This window comes from Pygocentrus nattereri, chromosome 5 (genome assembly GCF_015220715.1).
Source record: "Pygocentrus nattereri isolate fPygNat1 chromosome 5, fPygNat1.pri, whole genome shotgun sequence".
Lineage (NCBI taxonomy): Eukaryota > Metazoa > Chordata > Actinopteri > Characiformes > Serrasalmidae > Pygocentrus > Pygocentrus nattereri.
In genome coordinates this window covers 20,058,138-20,078,212 of record NC_051215.1, presented here as the reverse complement: position 1 = coordinate 20,078,212, position 20,075 = coordinate 20,058,138, and the positions used below count along the sequence as shown (strand labels likewise).

The 20,075-nt window shown below is 41.0% G+C and overlaps 1 protein-coding gene across 3 annotated transcripts in view; it reads left to right on the top strand.

Annotated features, from left to right (window-relative positions):
* The window catches only part of LOC108441705, an 88,081-nt gene extending 69,982 nt beyond the window's left edge, over positions 1-18,099 (top strand). For all 3 annotated transcript variants that reach the window (XM_017721376.2, XM_017721378.2, XM_017721375.2), the window contains 9 exons: positions 2,661-4,574; positions 6,454-6,552; positions 7,377-7,451; positions 7,542-7,628; positions 7,772-7,863; positions 9,848-9,933; positions 10,031-10,315; positions 11,699-11,812; positions 14,168-18,099. In XM_017721376.2, the coding sequence (XP_017576865.1) occupies positions 2,661-4,574; positions 6,454-6,552; positions 7,377-7,451; positions 7,542-7,628; positions 7,772-7,863; positions 9,848-9,933; positions 10,031-10,315; positions 11,699-11,812; positions 14,168-14,418 (3,003 nt within the window). In that variant the 3' untranslated portion in view covers positions 14,419-18,099. The remainder of the gene's footprint in view (positions 1-2,660; positions 4,575-6,453; positions 6,553-7,376; positions 7,452-7,541; positions 7,629-7,771; positions 7,864-9,847; positions 9,934-10,030; positions 10,316-11,698; positions 11,813-14,167) is intronic.
* Positions 18,100-20,075: the final 1,976 nt, after the last annotated feature.

The window sequence follows — 20,075 nt, the reverse complement described above, 5'->3', positions numbered from 1 at the left end:
GACTTGTGCCTGTACAGCCTCGCCAACGTTCTCCCGTCCTTCCTGTACGCTTTCTAAGACCAGTCAAAACAGCCAGTAAGTACATGTTAGTGATTTCTCAAGAGATACTAAGAGAGCTCCGGAGAAAATGGGGCTCCTAACAACCACCTGGAAGAGCTAGTCGACCCCAAAACTGCCCCCATCAGATAAACAGCACTTAAAGCTTTGATCTCTGAAAGAGAGGAGAAAATCAAGCTGCTTCAGATCTGAAAACATCCACAGGTGTTTCTGTCCATCTTTCCACTGTGAGAAGACCCCTCAATTCTGTGGGTCTGAAAGGATGTGTAGCTGATCAAGAAGAACTTCACTGAGAAAAGGACACATCAAACAAAGAAGCTGAACATTGGACTGACCACCCCAGAGCCCAGACCTCAACACCACTGAATGGGTTTGATTACTTCAGAAAATCATCAACCAGCTTCTAAGACTGAGCTTTGGAGGCGTGTCTGCAGATTCTTTGAGGAGCTGAAAGTGAGGCTACTGAGAAGAATGGAAAGTTGGAATTGAAAGAAAGAGTGGCCCAGTCCAATTTCCTCTTTTTATCCCTACCCCTAGACAAGAACATGCAAAACTGAGGGGTAGGGCTGAGTGGCAGGGGCGAGGGGTGAAATGGAATTGGGCCTAAACACTAAAACATTTAGGCTGCTTTTTCTGTCCTTTTGTGACTGGAAATTAAATAAATAAAGGATGATCTCTGACTTTTGCTCAGTGCTGTGGCTTTAGGCCATAAATATTTAGTAATATGGAGTTGATCGTTACAGTAGATTGTTTTGGCCGTTTCAGTTGAGTGTCATTCATCAGTAACAAAAAGCCTGTGTTTTTGCTGAGGAATGCGAGCTGAGACGGCATGAGACCAGCAGTACTCATAGCCTATACTTACCAAACGACGCTGCTAAAACCATGGTGCTTCAGGGTTTCTTTAGTGAAGAAAATGCTTCTATATGGAATCAAAAACACTCAAAGAACCATTTGCATAATTAACAGGTTCTTTGCATCGTTAAGTGCTACTTTAGATTGATAACACATGTACTGTCCTTTTTGGAAAGGGTTCTAGATAGCACTAAAATGGCTCTTCTATTGTTACAGGCATTACATACAGTATATTGCCAAAAGTATTCGGTCATCTGACTTCACATGCATATGAACTCAAGTGGGATCCCATTCTTAATCTATAGGGTTTAATATGATATCGGCCATTTGCAGCTATAACAGCTTCAACTCTTCTGGGAAGGCTTTCCACAAGTTAGGAATGTGTTTATGGGAATTTTTGACCATTCTTCCAGAAGCACATTTGTGAGGTCAGACATTGATGTTGGATGAGAAGGCCTGGCTCACAGTCTCCACTCTAATTCATCCCAAAGGAGTTCTATTGGGTTGAGGTCAGGACTCTGTGGAGGCCAGTCAAGTTCTTCCTCACCAAACTCGCTCATCCATGTCTTTATGGGCCTTGCTTTGTGCACTGGTGCGCAGTCATGTTGGAACAGGAAGGGGCCATCCCCAAACTGTTCCCACAAAGTTGGGAGCATGAAATTGTCCTGAAATTATGCTGAATCATTAGGAGTTCCTTTCACTGGAACTAAGGGGCCAAGCCTAACTCCTGAAAACAACCCCACACCATAATCCCCCCCTCCACCAAACTCAGAGAACAGAGGTCACTCCAGAGAACACTGAACTCTAGAGTCCAGTGGCAGCGCTTTACACCACTGCATCCCACGCTTTGCAATTGCGCTTGGTGATGTAAGGCTTGGATGCAGCTGCTCGGCCATGGAAACCCATTCTATGAATCTCTCTATGCTGTTCTTGAGCTGATCTGAAGGCCACATGAAGTTTGTAGCGATTGATTCTGCAGAAAGTTGGCGACCTCTGCCTGACCCTGCTCTGTCATTTTATGTGGCTGACCACTTCGTGGCTGACTTGATGTCATTCCAAATCGCTTCCACTTTGTTATAATACCACTGACAGTTGACTGTGGAATATTTAGTAGCGAGGAAATTTCACGACTGGACTTGTTGCAAAGGTGGCGTCCTATCACGGTACCACGCTGGAATTCAGCTGAGCTCCTGAGAGTGACCCATTCTTTTACTAATGTTTGTAGAAACAGTCTGCAGGCCGCGATACTTGGTTTTATACACCTGTGGCCATGGAAGCGATTGAAATACCTGAATTCAATGATTTGGATGGGTGAGTGAATACTATTGGAAATATAGTGTACTTTAAAAAAAGTTATATACAGAACCATATAAAACACACTCTCCATGATGCAAAGAGCCCTTTAATCACAAAAAAGGTTCTTTGAATGATCATGGTTCCATATAGAACCATGTGCTTTACTAAAGAACCCCTAAAGAACCATCTTTTTTATGTACTGAATTTCATATTTTGGTTCAAATATAAACATGAATCCCCTGATGTCACACATATCTAATTATTTCTGTTTACATATATCTCATTAGCCTGATGTGATTGGTTAATATAGTACAGACAGAAAGAGCTTTGAAAATAACTTTTCATAAACTGCTTATGCATGCTTAATAATGGCCTTACGCATGGGCCTAACAGTGTGTGTCAGCAAAGAAAATCAGTCGTGAAATAATTAACATAACCCTCTTTTTTCATTCTAGGTAAGTACATACTTGCATGTTAAGGACGCCATCCAGTCGGTTGCACCCATGTACGAGAGTATGACACTGCCTTTACCTCACGGCATGGTGCACGTCCCTGCCTCCTTCTCTCCTCACGCCTCCTGGCAATCCTCCTCCTCCTCACCAGAGATGGACAGCACCTCCCTGGAGTTTCTGCCCAGGAACAGCACCACTATCTTCAGCAGCTTACAAAGGAAAAGCAAGAAGAGGAAGAAGAAGAAAGATGCCCGCAGGCACACCGTCCAGAGAATCATGGGAGTAGAACCTTCGGAGGAGGCATCTTCTCCACCAGAACACGAGCCTCTCACATACAACATGCATACCTGGCCTCTGAAGGACAAGAAGAAGAGGAAGAATGAGAGGAGGTCTGACCATAAAGACCCTCAGCTCATGGACTATGTCAAGAACCCCCTGGTGAAGGACATTGATGCTGAATGCTTGGGAGGATTCATTTCTCCTGATCCATGCATGGCTGTGGAACAGTCCACCTCAGGTCATGTAAAGAACCACTGCAGGTTCCTCTCACTGGGTTCTGTGCTGAGTTTTGACCTGCCCAAGGACATGAGCCTCATCCCATGTATTCAAGACATCATTACCATCAGCCCAGCTGATTCCAGGAAAGCTGCCCCCCAAGACCAGGACTCTCATCCAGAGCAGACTACGGCTTTAAGCACCTTCAAACTGGCTCGCTCACAACCTGCAAACAAACATGAGGAGCCTAATCGCACACCACCAGGGGAGATACCTCAAAGACATCTCAAAATTGACTGCCAGAACAATCAGAAGATCCACATAGATGCCATTTCTGTTCATTATAATGACGTTCCTCCTGCTCCTCCTCCAGCTGAGGTTGTCCTATTTAAAGAAAGTCAAACCTCTTCTCTTAGTGATCCAACCACCATCACGCTTCATGGAGAAGCAAGCCTTGGGTGGGATCAAATACCAGCCCACCTGGGCAGCAGTCATCACCAGGCTTCAACTTCAAACCAGGAAAATCCAGAGCAGAATCAAGAGAATATCTCAGTCCCATATCATCACCAGACTTCTTCTACAGCACAGGAACACATATGCCCCAGCGTCCACACTCTGATACAGGACCTTCATGGCCATCTGTACCATAAAGCCAAGCCCACATGCTCTCAACCAAGCAGAGAAAGTCCTGGGGCTGCCCAGAGCCATGCGTCCCACATTGTGTTGAACTTCAAAGCCAATGGAAGAGAAGACTCCGTGGATTCTGGCCACTCAAGCTCTGGTAGCTTCAAGCTGTGTACGGAGCCCCCATATTTGGACATCTCTGAATACCCAGCACCCAGGAGAACATTGGAGAAGCTATCATTTCTCGAAGTAGAAGAGCCTCACAGGAGCATGGAGCCCACTAACTCCCCAGTAGATGACCCTGTCCACCCTGACCACCAGCAATTTGAGCAGGAAGAGGAGGAGCTGGAGGACATCTGGAACCAGACTAATGGCTATCGCCAGAGCATCTGTTCAGATATCATGTACCAGACTGAGCCTGCCGGCTCTTCTCCAGACCACCAAAGGAAGCCCTCTCCTAAAGAGCAAGCCATGCTGGTCAGAAAGATGATCACTGCCTCTGCTCCCAACCTTCCAGTAGCTGAGTTCAGACTTCCATCCTCCGTTCATAACCTGGTGGATCACCGGAAGGACTGGAGCCCCAGGGAGGATGCTCATATCTTATCTAATGGAGAGAGAAGGTTCTGGGACACATTCCCTCAACAGGAGCAGGCGTCCAGTGAGGCAGTGGTGGTCAATGAAACAGCCTCAGAACCTGTGAAACTTCCAGAGCTTAAGGATCACCAAAACTATATCTACCAGTATAGAGAGGAGGAGGAGGAAGAGGAGGAGGAGGAAGGTGATAAAGGGGGTATGAAGGTGAGGTGTGCAAGCTGGAAATTTGATAACTATCTGCTGAAAATCAGATCAGCATACACTTTGGAATTAAGAGTTTAGCGTAAATAATCCAAGAACTATTCTAGAGCATTACTTAAAGGGGAATTCCACCTGTTTTTCAAAATTTCTATATAATTCAGTGTGTGAGGTATAAACAGAGAGATTCAGTGTTTTGGTGTGAAATGGTCCAGACGTCTTTACAGTGATGGTGATAGGAACCAGGGGTCGCCATGACTACAACACAAATATAGACATTTAATTTACCATCCAGAATCACCAGTGAACCTACACGAGTCTTCTGAGTTTATATGGAATTTTGATGATGGAAAATAGTGGAAAATTTGGAATCATAAGTTTTCTTTTCTTTCTACTTTGCCACACAGCACCCTGCATGTATCTACTATGAATGCAGATTAAGTTCTCTAAACTATCATAAAACAGCGTCTCAGTCATCAGGTGTAACGGGGAGCAAGGAGGCGGACGCATATGCAGAGATAAGCAAAATTTATTATGGGCAAATCCAGGGTCATAGTCTAAATGGTCCAGGTTCAAATAGCCAATACGGAGAGCAGGACAGACAGACATGACAAAATGAACAAAGGCATAAACAACCAAATAACACAGACAGAGATTCAAACAACAACCAGTAACCAGACCAGGGAAAACACAGGGCTTAAATACATAAGGGTAACAAGGGACCGGTGCAAACACAGGTGGAGACTAGAACAGAGCGTTTCACACCATACCACTCTGAACCGCTCTGATTACATCTTAACCACTTAATTATACTGGAATTTTTAAAAATTGGTGGAGTTCCTCTTTTAGGTAAGATACTACAGGTGAATAGGGTCATTTTTAAAGCAATTTATTTCTAAAGCAGTTTATTACTGATATTCTTACAAATCTTTTGTAGCAGTTGTGTAAAAACACTTGAAGAACCCTTTGCATGAATAAATGGTTCTCTGCAAGGTTGAAATTGTTCTTCAAATTGATGGAGAATGTGTTGTATATGGTTCTATATGGGCACCAAAAAGAGTTCTGCTATTCTGACAATGTTAACCTTTTTGGTGCTATGCAGAACCCTGTTCTGTATGGAACCATGTACAACACATTCTCCATGAGTCTGAAGAACGATTTTGCCATGCAAAGAATGCTTTAAGCATGCAAAGGGTTCTTTGAGTGTTCATGGTCTATATAGAACCACTGTCTTTACTAAAGAACCATCTTTTTAAAGACTGCAGCTTATGGTTGATATTAGAATTAAAATGTTTGTTTTATTGTTGGAGTCACACTCCAGAATGTCAGTTCATTTTTAAATTAAGAAAATACTAAGACACTGTGTGCTCTTACTAGAAATCATTTTCAGTTCATATTGTATTATTAAATCCTAAAATCCACCTGTTAACAATATGTTAAGATATCTGCGTAGTGAAGCACCACATACACACTAGTGAACACACACACACACTAGGGGGCCGTTTGCAGCCCTATTCACAGCACCCGGGGAGCAGTTGGGGATTAGGTGTCTTGCTCAAGGACACCTCAGTTACTTACTGTCAGCTCTGGGGATCGAACCAGCGAACTTCCGGTCACAGGACTGGTTCCCTAACCTCCAGCCCATGACTGCCCCAGGACGATATATTTGGATTAAGATAGATGTGGCTTAATAAACATAGTTCTTTTTTATGACCGTTTAAGAGAAGATTAATGACAGATTTATCTAGAACCATCCAAGAGACTGAAAAATGGTCAGCAAGACCAAAACTGTTGTTTCCAGCATTTTGTGGTGCACTACTGCTGAGGTTTTAGACAGAGTCTGAGGTTCTGTCCAGTAACATTAGTGATACTTCTCTCCTTACAGGATCAGTCCATGAGCCCTTTGTCTGTTCATATGGGCCTGGACGGGGATGCCGAGGTACCCAACCACAACACCAGGGTACAGACCGCCTCCAGCCCCATGGTAAGTTATAATGTTTGTTTTAATGGGAAAATGGCCTTTAAAGCCACAATCATGACTTGAATTGAACTGAACTGGATGTATTTGATGAGAAAAGACATGTAACACCGCACAGCAGCACTGAAATCACCACAGATTAGAATGCAGTGAAGCCCTGAGGCTTATTTCCACTGTGCTCCTCATCACATAAATACATAAATACAAAAACAGAATGGACAGCACAAGAGAGAAAACACTTCACACAAAGCAGAGTCAGAGAGGAGTATCTATTTGATCGTTTCTGTTAGATGCTCTCAGATAATTTGATTAAAAACTCTCAGTTTGATATCATGTTGCCAAATAACCATCTTTTTGAGCCATTTGAATGTTCTTTCTGATTTCTATACTTCATCTCTAGAGAAAGTCTGTTCCATAGCAAATCTGCAGAATATAAAAATGTATTCGTATCCAGTTTGTCTCTCTATCTAGGGATGCAACGTTAACACTTTTTTGACCAAATACACTGATTGGTGTATATATGGACAATAATATAAAGACAATGTACATATTATTTAAAGACAAATATACAAGCAACATTTAGATGAAGTAAGAAAAATCAATATACGTAGGTGTGTGTGGCAGAGCAAACAACAGTAATTGTGTCATATGGTGTTGTTTGATGACCTATATTGTTTACCAGACTAAGCCACTAAGACTAGGCCAGTCACTTGCATTGACCCTCAGTTTAAATGATACTCATTGCCAAAACACCAGAAATGAGGTTTACAGAAAGAGGTCATTTAAAATGTCACTCTAAAGTCTTGAACATGTATTTCTGTCTGTTTTAGAGCTCCAGGCGAGAGTTCCCATCCATGGCGGGGACACTAGAGAGGAAGCACAGGCTGCTGCTGGGGGGGAGGAGAGTGAGTGATTTCACTGCACACGCTCTCTCTGGTCTAAATGTACCTTAATTGTTTGTTCATCATCTTGTCACTAATATTTGGACCCTATAGGCACTGTGCCGGGCGTGGAGCTCATACCACGCTGTCCTGTACAGACAGACACTGTGTTTCTACCAGGATAGGAAGGACACCATGAGGGTAAGACAGAGCCACCTGCTGCATATGAGCTCGGCTCTTCTGTTCATTATCACTGGCACAAAAACGCTGTACCATGTAACACAGTGGTGTACCAGCCAAGTGAGCATCTCAGTCGACATTATTCTGTGTGTTTTTGTCCCCAGAGCTCAGTGACAAGCCTGCCGCTGAACCTAACTGGTGCCGAATGTGTCCCAGCACCAGAGTACAGCAAGAAACCCAACTGCTTCAGCCTGAGGTCAGAAAAGACACTGATAAACTCCTCAGATTTGAAATGCAATACTGCAGTCCATGTTGAAATACATTCCACACACTAAAATATAGCTCTAAATATTTTGCCATATTGACCAAATACATTTTAAAATGTATGGGGAAATATTACAATAGAAATGTACCAGACAGAAATAAATGTCTGTACACTGTTAGAAATGAAGGTTCTGTTGAGGTACTGTTTTTGTTCATTGTTTAAACAACGTAAATGTTCCCTCAAAGTGGTTTTAAGATCTGATTGTGAAGCTTAAATCAGCTTTTCCAGGTGAAAAATTCGTATTTATACCTTCAAATAACCAAAAGATTTAAAACAGAACAGTACAATAAAAGCCTGGAGGTGAGAAGGGGAGTGTTGAGTCAATACAGCTTAGAACATATAATTTCAGTGGATTATGGTTCAGTTATGTTCCCTGACTAAAGGGCCTGAGATGGAGCCTTGAGGGTTCCACCCCAGTGACAGGAGCAGAACTGCCCCAGAGACAGTCTAGTACCTTTATTACTGAGAGTGTATATGTGTATCAGATCCATCTGAAAGTGTATGAAAATATCCAGAACCCTGTCTGATGCTCGTCACTGTCTGATATCTTTAGAAATGAGTTTGTGTTCCAGTCTCTTAATTTTAAATCTGATCAAATGGTCCTTTAACAGGACAGAAGCAAGGGCTATAGGTATTGATACTCTGTGAAATGCAGGTCTGAGCTGATATCTTGTTTATGTGAAGTACATTGTGTGAGAGTCTGACTGCAGACGTACGTGGTTAATGTAAAGCACAGTGCAGATCACAGAGCTCAGTACCGTGCATTCAGTTCATGTGTATTTAGTTGTATCTGTAAGCTTTGTTTAAACTACATAAAATTCAGGAAAATCTAATAACAAATACAAATAAATGCATTTAAAATAGAATTAAATAAATACATTTTTGGCCATTTTCATACAATGCCACAATATATTTGATAAATACATTCAGAATATACATATTTTTTTCCATATGGGAAGGATGCACGATATCAGAATCATAGCAGTATTGGCTGATAATTGATTTTTTAAAAATCATTGGCATCAGGCTGATGATGATGCCTTTATTTTAAGCCAGAAGAGCACTGTAAACATTCAGCAGCATAGCTAAAATGAAATATATCAGAATTCCCATATCAGGGCATAGCACCACAAGGGTTCTGCTATTGCTAAGATGTCATGCAGAGAAACATTTAAGCAGGAGACAGTTCTATACAGAATCACTGCCATTACTAGAACCATGTCAAGTGTGTTCTTGAGTACACTTGACATAACAGCCTCAAATTCAGCGAGACGAGACCATCACTGCCGATGTTTTGCCCGTTCTGTTAGTATGCTGGGCGATGTATATATATATCGATAAAATATAATATTGTGATACTTGAAGAAATATTCACACAGAATCTGTCATGATATTAATTATTTCAGAAATCTGATCAGTTTAAACAGCGAAGTGTTAGCGTTCAACACTAAAGGATTCAAGGATTCAAGGAGATTTTATTGTCATTCGCATCACATGGTACATGAGGTGGAACGAAATTAAGATCTCATGGTCCAGTTTACACCCAAGAGCTGTTATTAAAATAGATAAATAAATAGAAGTACACAAGAGAGGGAGAGTAGGAAGTTAGCAGCAATATGAAGTCCAGAGTGCAAGTTTAAACCCAGTTAAATGCACTAATTTTACTCTCTTTATAATGAGTCGTGCAGTTTTTCAGTGTCTACAGGCACTGATGATAGGCAGGATATGTAATTATCACAATAATACTGTATATTGTCATATCGCCCAGCCCTAATTTACTTTGCTGCTACCTTTTTGTTTACCTTTTTGTGATTTGATCTATGTGACATTATCAGCACCAGCTCTCATTCACTCTTAGCCACTTCAGTTAATTGTCCTTTTAAGGGTCGATTGACGTGTAGTGCTTCACTCTCAGGCTGCGTGATGGATCCGGGTACCTTCTGAGTGCCTCCTCTCGCTTCATGATGAAGAAGTGGATCCTGAGAATCCAGGCCAACGCTGGTAAACCTCTTTAGCATTAGATTAAAACACAGAATATATCTAACATGTAATTTAATGCAACTAGGATTAATTATTAATGACTTCTGCCTGACTACAGAGTCCAGTGAGTCCAGCGAAGCTGATATAACCACAACGTATGGGTCCACGGCACAGCCCACATTCCCCAGAGGTTCTTCATCATCTTTTCGCTGTCAGTGCAGAGCTGTGTGCCAGTGCTCCTCAAAAGGAGATGGTCACTTGGCTCTCCAGAGCCACTGTCAGTCAGTCAGCTCAGCCAGAAGCCAACAGATTGTGGTCCTCACAAGAGATGCTTCGCACATCTCTCAGCGGCACTGTGGGAATCTGGAATTACCCACCTTAACTTCAGATGCAGGGCAGTGTGGTGAGTGTTTGTATGAATTAAAGTTAGTTTATAGATATGGAGGAAAATGATGCCCCTTTAAGATAGGGCTGAACGATTTGGGGAAAATATCTAATTGCAATTTTTCTGACTTATATCGCGTCTGTGATTTAAATTGTGATTATTTTCTATAAATTGAGGCTCAGGATGACCACAATATCCACCTTTTCTGGCTTGAGCCTTGAACATAGTGAGCCAGACTGCCAGTAAGTTATGGTTGTGATGTCACACAGAGGTTTGGTTGCCTCTGATTGGTCTGTCTCATCTATAGGCAGTTCAAAAACTGTTTTATTACATTAAATTTTCCCACCTAAAACTTACAACACTGCTGATAATGTAGGCTATAATTTTTTTTCATAAATTACAGCTCTTGTGGTTTGAGAATTGCACTCTGTTAAATTGGGATTTCAATATGTATACATATGTATGGATTTAGATATATAAAAAGGTTAATCTTTCAGCCCCACTTAAAGAACTATGTCCACTTACTGTACAGCTAAATCATCTCTGTGTGAGTTTATCATGTGCAGGTTGACAGTGTATAAACCTGCACACAGTTAGAGGAGATAAACTGAAGGGGCCGACAGGTCTGCTTATATAACACAAACAAAGACAGCTTTTAAAGGGGGCATCTGGGGTAAAAAGCCCCCCAACCTGGAATAATAAAGCTCCCTCTTTGTGAATCTTGCATCAGCCTAGGATTTAGGTTTTATTGAGTTATTTATAAAAGAACAACATCTTAAGGAGGGTGGTGTGTTAGTGTGTGTTGTGCTGGTGCAAGTGGATCAGACACATCAGTGCTGCTAGTTTTTAAAAACAGAACAGGGTAAAAAGTAAAAGGGGGTAACAAAGTATCAGAGAAACAGATGGACTACAGTCTGTAACTGTAGAGCTACAAAGTGCACCTAAAGAGTAAGTAGAGCTGATAAAATGGACAATGAGTGTAGAAACAAGGAGGTGGTCGTGAAGTTATGGCTGGTTGGTATAAATATAATAATATGTACAGATTATTGCACTATTGGCAAAGCATTCGATCAACTAAAAATTTCCAAAGGAAGAAATCCCAGGAATGTGGTCATTAAGCTGGAATTTCAGAACTGACTATACTGTAATATGTCCAGATTCAGAGCTGCCTTTGTGTCTATTCTGCATCCTAAAGCAATGCATGAAGTGACCACTAGGGGGGAGTACAGTACTGAAGTCAGTTGACGTCCTTTGTGTATGAGGTCATCACCCAGTTTCCTCTGTATTTCCCTCTCTTGTCCTTCGTCTTTCTCGACTTGTCCGTTTTCCTCATGAGCTGTTTTTCTCACGTTACGTCTTTCCCACTTAGCCCTCGTGTATTGATCTTTCTCTCTGTTCTAGAGTCCCCAGGCGTTCTGCTGGAAAAGAGGTTCCACTCTCAAAGCCCCAGAGCAATGTTCTCCTATGTCTCAACCAGCCAGGGCTGCAAGAGACGGTCACACTCCTTTACCTCAGGTACAGCCGTCAGGTCCACTCACTGAGTCTGAGTCTTTACAGTTGACCTGGACAGATTAGATATTTTCATATTACAAAGGAATTATAAATAATACAAATTCTAAATTATACATGATAAAATTTTGCTTACTCACAACGTAGTGTGCTATAGACTGCACAGGGAAAGAAACCTGCTGAAAAAAGACAGTTAGAACCGTTAGAACTGAAACCTCCCTGTTGAAAAAAGAACCTTTTTATAGAAAAACCTTTGAAAATGGTTCTATATGGCATCAAAAAAGGTTCTTTTATTGTTATGATGTCAAGCTTGTCACAATAGCAGAAGCGCTTTTTGGTTCACCATCAATCTGAAGAACCATTTCACCATGCAGAGAACCATTTAAGCTTGAAACAATCAGAAAGTTTTTAGATTCTAAAGAATAACATTAGCACTTTGTTGCAAAGCTTTTCTCATCAGTTCCAGCTTTCAAAATCTACACTCTTAAAAAGATGGTTCTTCAAGGTTCTTTGGTAAAAAAATGCTTCTGTATAGAACCATGAACACTTGCAAAGGGTTCATTGCATCATAAAATGGTCCTTCAGGTTGATGAAGAATGACATCTAAATGGTTCTATATAGAAACCTTTTAAAAGGGTTCTATATAGAACTAAAAAGGGTTCTTCTGTTGTAACAATATTGTATTGTAACAATATTAGAACCCTTTTTGGTACTATAGAGAACCCTTTTCAAAAATACTACACATTCATCAGTCTGCAGAACCATTTCATCCTGCAAAGAACCACTTAATTATGGAAATGTTTTTACACAGAACCAAAGTAACCCTTAAAAAAACATAATTTTAAAATGTGTAGATGTTTGAAAGCTGTACACGCCGTAAAAAGCTTTGCAGCAAAGTGCGAATGTTATTCATTTGAATCTGAAAACTTTTTCTGGTCGTTTTCTTTTTCTCTGTTTATGTTTATGAATATGGCATTTTTGTTCATGTGTATCAGACATTATGTGGAAATTTAAAGTGGATTCATTCACTGGAGGGTTATTAAATCACACACAGTGTCACTGTATTTAATTTAGATAGACAGACGGATAGATAGATAAATGGATGGATGGATAAATGGATGGATGGATGGATGGATGGATGGATGGATGGACGCACAGACAGATACACAGATGTATAGACACACAGATAGATAGATAGATAGATAGATAGATAGATAGATAGATAGATAGATAGATAGATAGATAGATAGATAGATAGATAGATAAATAGATAGATAGACGGATAGATGGATAGACAGACAGACAGATGGATGGATAGACAGACAGATAGGTAGATAGATGGATAGACAGACAAATGGATAGACAGACAGACAGACAGATAGATGGATAGACAGACGGACAGACAGATAAATAGATAGATAGATGGATAGACAGACAGACAGATGGATAGACAGATGGACAGACAGATAGATAAATAGATGGCTAGACAGATGGATAGACAGATAGATAAATAGATAGACAGTCAGACAGACAGATAGAAGGATAGACAGACAGACAGATAGGTTCAGCTTTATTGTCGTTGTTCAGTACAAGGACAAGGCAATGAAATGCAGTGAGCATCTACCAGAAGTTCAAATAGTAATAGTGCAAAACAGACAAACAGTGCAAGTGTTTAGTAACAGGCATAAATATGACATATCTATGAAATATATAACTATATGAACAATATAAACACAATTACAAATAAATCTATATACACATAATACTATAAACACAATGTATGGGGTCGGGCGTGGGCTGGAAGTTAGCGAACCAGCATTGTGATCGGAAGGTCGAAGGTTTGATCACCTGAGCTGACAGTATGTGACTGAGGTGTCCTTGAGCGAGACACCTAACCCCCAATTGCTCCCCGGGCGCTGCAGGCAAGTGTGCTCACTGCCCCCTAGTGTGTGTGTTCACTAGTGTGTATGTGGGGTTTCACTGCACAGATGGGTTAAATGTGGAGGTGAAAATTCCCCATTGTGAGACTAATAAAGGGTCACTTAATCTTAATATACAGTGTGTTATGTGCTGTTAGAGTAAGAAGTTATGCGTCATATTCTATATGCAGTGAACTGTCTGTTGCAAGGGATAATAATTAATAAATATACACACCACTAAGAATATTAGTGGAGTGGTGTGGAGTTCAACAGGGTGATGGTGGAGGGAAAGAAGCTGGACCTGAGCTGACTGGTTCTGGTCCGAATGCTTCTGTATCTCCTCCCAGATGAGGGTAGAAGGAGTTATTCACTTTTGACTACAGCAGGTAAAATCCTCTCTCTCTCAATCTCCCCCTCTCTCTCCCCCTCTATCTCTCTCTAGCAACATACCAGCAGATCAAGCCGTGCACAGCGTCCCCTGCAGGCAGCAGCCAATACAGCGGCTCCAGCTACTCTGTGACTGTGTTCATAGGCAAGGGGGAGAGCCCGTCGGTGTGCAGCAGTGTGGGTCTCTCTCAGCCCAACAGCTGCAGACAGCAGTCCATCTCCGAGCTGCCTCTCCGGGCCTACGCCAGCCTCCCCCGCCCCCACAGCAAATCCGTCTTCAGGAAGTTCTTCGGGAAGAAGGAGTAACCGGGCCCTCGGTGACACAGCAGGCCAACACATCACTGACTGTCTACATGTGCAGGACACAACTGAGACGCTCAATTATGATTCTTATATGTATTTATGGTGAGGAGCTTCTACAGAGTCACTGAGGAACGAGGACAATTAATCAGCCGCTTGGCTTGGAGCAAAGACTTTCACTTGACTTTACTGAAAGAGCAAGACTACATCATTAAAAAGGATGGTTCTTCAAGGGAAATGGGGAAATGAGGAAAATGGTTCTGTATAGAACATGAACACTCAAAGAACCCTTTACACGTCTAAATGGCTCTTCAGGTTGATGGAGAGTATGTTCTATACGGTTATATATAGCAACCAAAAAGAACCATTTCACCATCATCTTAAATCTAGTCTATACATCTAATATTTCTAATTGTGAGATGGTTGTAGGAATATAAGAATAACTTTTCTAAATGACTGTATTAGTAAAATATTATTGAAAATATAATCCGTCTTAATCAACGTGTTCCTAACACTGACTCTGAGCTGCTTCATAAGCTGGGTTCTGATTCATGGCAGGAAATTGAATTATACTCACTGGCCACTTTATTAGGTATTTCTAGTAAAAGGTTGCACCCCCTTTTGCCTTCAGAACTGCCTTAATTATTTGTGGCGTACTTTCAACAAGGTGTTGGAAACATTCCTCAGAGAATTTGGTTGGCTTTTTCTTATTGTTGCCTTCCTATCATCTCGAACCAGTCTGCCCATTTTCCTCTGACCTCTCGCATCAACAAGGCATTTTTGTCCACACAACTGCCGCTTACTGGATATTTTCTCTTTTTCGGACCATTTTCTGTAAACCCCAGAGATGGTTGCATGTGAAAATCCCAGTAGATCAGCAGTTTCTGAAATACTCAGACCAGCCCATCTGGTAACAACCATGCCACGTTCAAAGTCACTTAAATCACCCTTCTTCCCCATTCTGATGCTCGGTTTGCACTTCAGCAAGTTGTCTTGACCACCTCTACTTGCCTAAATGCATTGAGTCATGTGATTGGCTGATTAGCTATTTGTATTAAGAAGCAATTGAACATTCCTATTTGGTGTATATTCCTATTTCTGTGTTTTTATCTCAAAAACTTACATACAATATAAATCTACCCATTTTAAGCTTAGTTAGATCACATTCTTTACACATTAATTAATCCAACAGCAGCACTCAGATCACACAAGAGGAGATTAAATGGCAGAAGCAGCCTGTTCTAGATCACCGTATCAGTGCCAGCACAGTTCTGTCGATCCTTCACTTCTGTTTTTATGCATTAGATTCAAGGATTCAACTCCCTTAAAACGTTTTTTTATCCATTACTCACAGCAGTGACAATCAACTCATTTACAGCATCGGCACTGAATGGTCAAACACTCAGATCACTGTGGCCTCACCGCCTCCAAAGAGACACCATCATCCAGAACAACACGGCAAGAGTCAGAGATCAGTTTAGAGATCAGAGAGTCAGGAGGAAATAAACTCCTCCATTCTAAACTCCGATACTCTGAGTCAGAGCTCAGTTTAGAGATCAGAGAGTCAGGAGGAAATAAACTCCTCCGTTCTAGACTCTGTTACATTGTGTCAGAGATCAGTTTAGAGATCAGAGTAAGGAGGAAATAAACACCTCAGATTTAGACTCTGTTATTCTGAGTCAGAGATCAGAGAGTCAGGAGGAGATAAACTCCCCTGTTCTAGAATCTGTTACTCTGCATCAGTGACTCAGACAGTTATTCAGATGGTGAGATTGTTTCCTTTCAGATGAGACAAACATCATGACTGTAGCCCAGAGTATGAGGGAACGACACCCTCTTTAGTTTGGGTACACCATTTCAGGCAACAATGGCAACAATCTTTTACTTGTTTTAAGTCATTTTCCTTGTTGTAATAATAAAGGGTTTTATTGCAAAAGATCAACAAAACATATTTTGCTCATGATATATGTTAATTAGGATTGAGCTTCACACATATAAAAAATATCAATGCTGTTATGATTAATACCAATTTCATTAGAGAAATAAAAGCCGATTCCTTTTATACATCAGCTGATATTCTCCTCGCAAACATCGAAAATAATTACAAATTTACATGAAACAGCACCACAATAGTGACATCAGTCCCCTTAAAAAGTACTTAAAACATGCAGAAAATATCTAACAATAAGATAACATTATAATTTTCCAACCATCTCAGTATTCCAGCCATCTCAGAATGTGAAATGTTAGATATGTAGAGCAGACGAAAGATCTCGGAGAGGTCATGTTTGCAGTGCACCGCTGTTTCTTAAAGTAGGTTAAATGTGGTACTTTGATATTTTTCCACAATGCTTTCTTTTACAGTCCTCCAAGTTCTAGGTATTAACCAGGTAAGTGTGAAGTACACACTCCAAAGTACTAGGTCATTATTTTAGATGAGAAGATATTAAGTACTAGAACAATCTAAATGAAATTCCTATGAAACATGTCACAGGTTCTAGATCAGGCCTGTGGGCCTTGTGTTTGACACATGGATACTAGATTGTCAGCATTCGAGGGAATGTAAAGTGTTATAATGTATTTACCTAGAACTTCAAAAGAATAAACAGGATGTGGGTAGGAGATCAGGTCACTCACATCTGTAGAGTCTTAAATAGTATGCATCTATTACTTTCATACTGAACTGAATTTGAATTGAAAGAGAAATCAGGGACTCTTTCAGTGGTTTTACTGGGTTCTGAGTTCTTAAAATAATTACCCAGTACTTTGGAATTTATACCTTACCCTTAGCTGGGTAATACCTAGAACCAGTGAGACATTTCATAGTAACTCTTTTAGACTATCCTGTTACTTAAAATATTATTACACAAAATAATTACCCAGTACTTTGGAATTTATACCTTACAGGTTCTAGGTATCTAGAACACGTGAAACATTTCAGAGTAATTATTTTAGACTATCCTGGAACTTACCATATTATTACTCAAAATAATTACCTGGTACTTCGGAGTTCGTACCTCACACTTACTTGGTTAATACCTAGAACTTAGGGGCCTGTGAAAGAAAGGGTTACTCATTTTTCAGTGCTTTGTCTCGGATGACAGACACGTTCTCCCTCCTCTCTGATCTCTTTGTGGAAGTGTGTTATGTAGTTTGATGTTCGTGTGGGTTGCAGTTTATTTTCCTGATTATCTCAGTCTTTCCAGCCTTTCCAGCGCTCGCTGGTTTGATTCTCGTGTGTAGGGTCCAAAATAGTGTTTTCACACAAACCTTTGAATGTGTTTTTGTACATTTTGAACTTTGAACACTGTATGCAAATGAACATTCACTGTCTGGTTCTTCTGAAATGGAAGCACCTTTTTTCAAGTTTGATATGGTCTTTATACTGCGTGGAGAGAGCATCGCACCCAACGATGGATCGTACACATTCAGTGTAATGTAAACGCCTTAATACATGACTGTTGTGATGGCTGGCAGTTTAATGCTTTGTGTTAATGTTCATTTAATGGAGCTGTGTTACGTTAGATCGCAGCTGGAGTGATCACAGCAGGTAGAAACTGATTTTAGCTGAATGTTATTCACTCAGTTTAAGGATTTGGAATAAACACTTTCAACACACAAACACACAATACTGGTTATAAAACCCTGAGTTCACAATTACATAAACACTGTAATGAGCTTAAATGAGATTAATGAGTGTGCAGTTCTGTCTAAACGAAACCCTTCATTCACTGAATTTTAGGTCAAAACAGACATTAAGTAGACATTTTTATTGATTTCTCAGCATCAGGGAAAAACAGCTCACTCTCCTCTCAGCTGTGTGTGAGGGTCAGTGAGTCTCACTCTCCCTTAGCATCCTGCTGCCCAAAACCTGTTTACTATAGGAAAAAAGAAACATTCATTTGCTTTTTTAGTAAAATCCATTCTTCTACTTTCTGAAATTAAAGGAAAGTTCTGTATAAGTGATTAGAAACTATTTTAGCTTTTTTGTTTTTAGCCATTTAGTTTAATTTACTGTTTTTGATATAACGGGGGAAATAGGAAGAGGCCTTTATTAGGAAAAACAGCGTTTTCCATGATATGGGCCATTTAAGTGAAAGCAGGCTGATCTCTGACTTCTGCGCAGAGCTGTCTCGAGTTGTGGAAACGTGTGGCACAGTGTGATAGTCCTGGACTGCACTGCGCTCTTTGTCTCTGCGTCTGTCTGTCTGTCCTTTGCCCTCCCCAGTGGCATTTCTGAGCTGCCGACTGTATTTGTATTGTCTTGAAAATTAAGAGGAAGAGCAGCTCCATGGCAGCATGTGATAAACACCCAGAAATCATCACGAAACGCAGTCTGAGCCTCAGAGCTGAAGCTTAAATCTCAGAGGTCAGCACTCCACACTTTTGCATATGAAAAGCTGCCATGACTCGAAGCGAGAAGCCCTTCGGCGATGATCCTTTTACCTAATCGCAGAATCTGCACAAACATAATCACTGCATGTTTGCTGATGTAAAGATCTGAGCAGGGTCCACGTTAAATGAAGTGATTTAAAGGCCAAAACAAAGGAAACTGCATGATCAGACAAATACAGCCGGAGCAGATTAAGTGAAGTAAGGAGGCGGCGGGACAAGAGCAGCCTGCTGGCGAACAGTGGCCCCATAATGCTTTGTGTTTGTAGAGGATTAGAGAGCATTAGATGCCTTAATGTGCTGGGGGTTAAATCAGAAAAGATTCTCCTAATGGGGGCGGGGGGGGTCACTCTCTCTGTTGTGCTGCTGCTCATTCTGCAGCTATTCTACCACAAACCCAATTCCAAAAGAGTTAGCACACTAAGAGAAATGCAGATAAAAACAGCAGTAATTAATAAATTAGTTTTTTACTATTTAAACAACAGCAGCACAAACAGAGAAGCACTGAACTGACACTTAACAGCAAAAAACATTTCTGTTCCAACCAATCAGCGCTCAGTAGCAGTAACGCTAACCAATCAGCCCACAGTAGCAGTATCCCAACCAATCAGCTCTCAGTAGGAGTAACACTAACCAATCAGCTCTCAGTAGCAGTAATGCTAACCAATCAGCTCTCAGTAGAAGTAACACTAACCAATCAGCTCTCAGTAGAAGTAACGCTAACCAATCAGCTCTCAGTAGAAGTAACGCTAACCAATCAGCTCTCGGTAGCAGTAACACTAAACAATCAGCTCTCAGTAACAGTAACGCCAACCAATCAGTTCTCAGTGGCTGTAACACTAAACAATCAGCTCTCAGTAGCAATAACGCTAACCAACCGGATCTCATTAGCAGTAACGGATCAATGGATCAGCTATCAGTAGTAGTAAAGCTAACCGATAAGCTCTCAGCAGAAGTAATGCTAAGCAATCAGCTCTGATTAGCGCTAACGCTAAACAATCAGCTCTAAGTACAGTAACACTAACCAATCAGCTTTCAGTAGCAGTAACGCTAACCAATCGTCTCAGGAGCAGTAACACTAACGAATCAGCTCTAAAAGCAGTAAGGCTACTCAATCAGGCCTCTGTATCAGTAACGCCAACCAATCAGCTGTCAGTAGCAGTAATGCTAATCAATCAGTCCTCAGTAGTAGTAACAGAATTCAGTCAGCTCTCAGTAGCAGTAACGCCAACCAATCAGCTCTCAGTAGCACTAAAGTAAACCAATCGCCT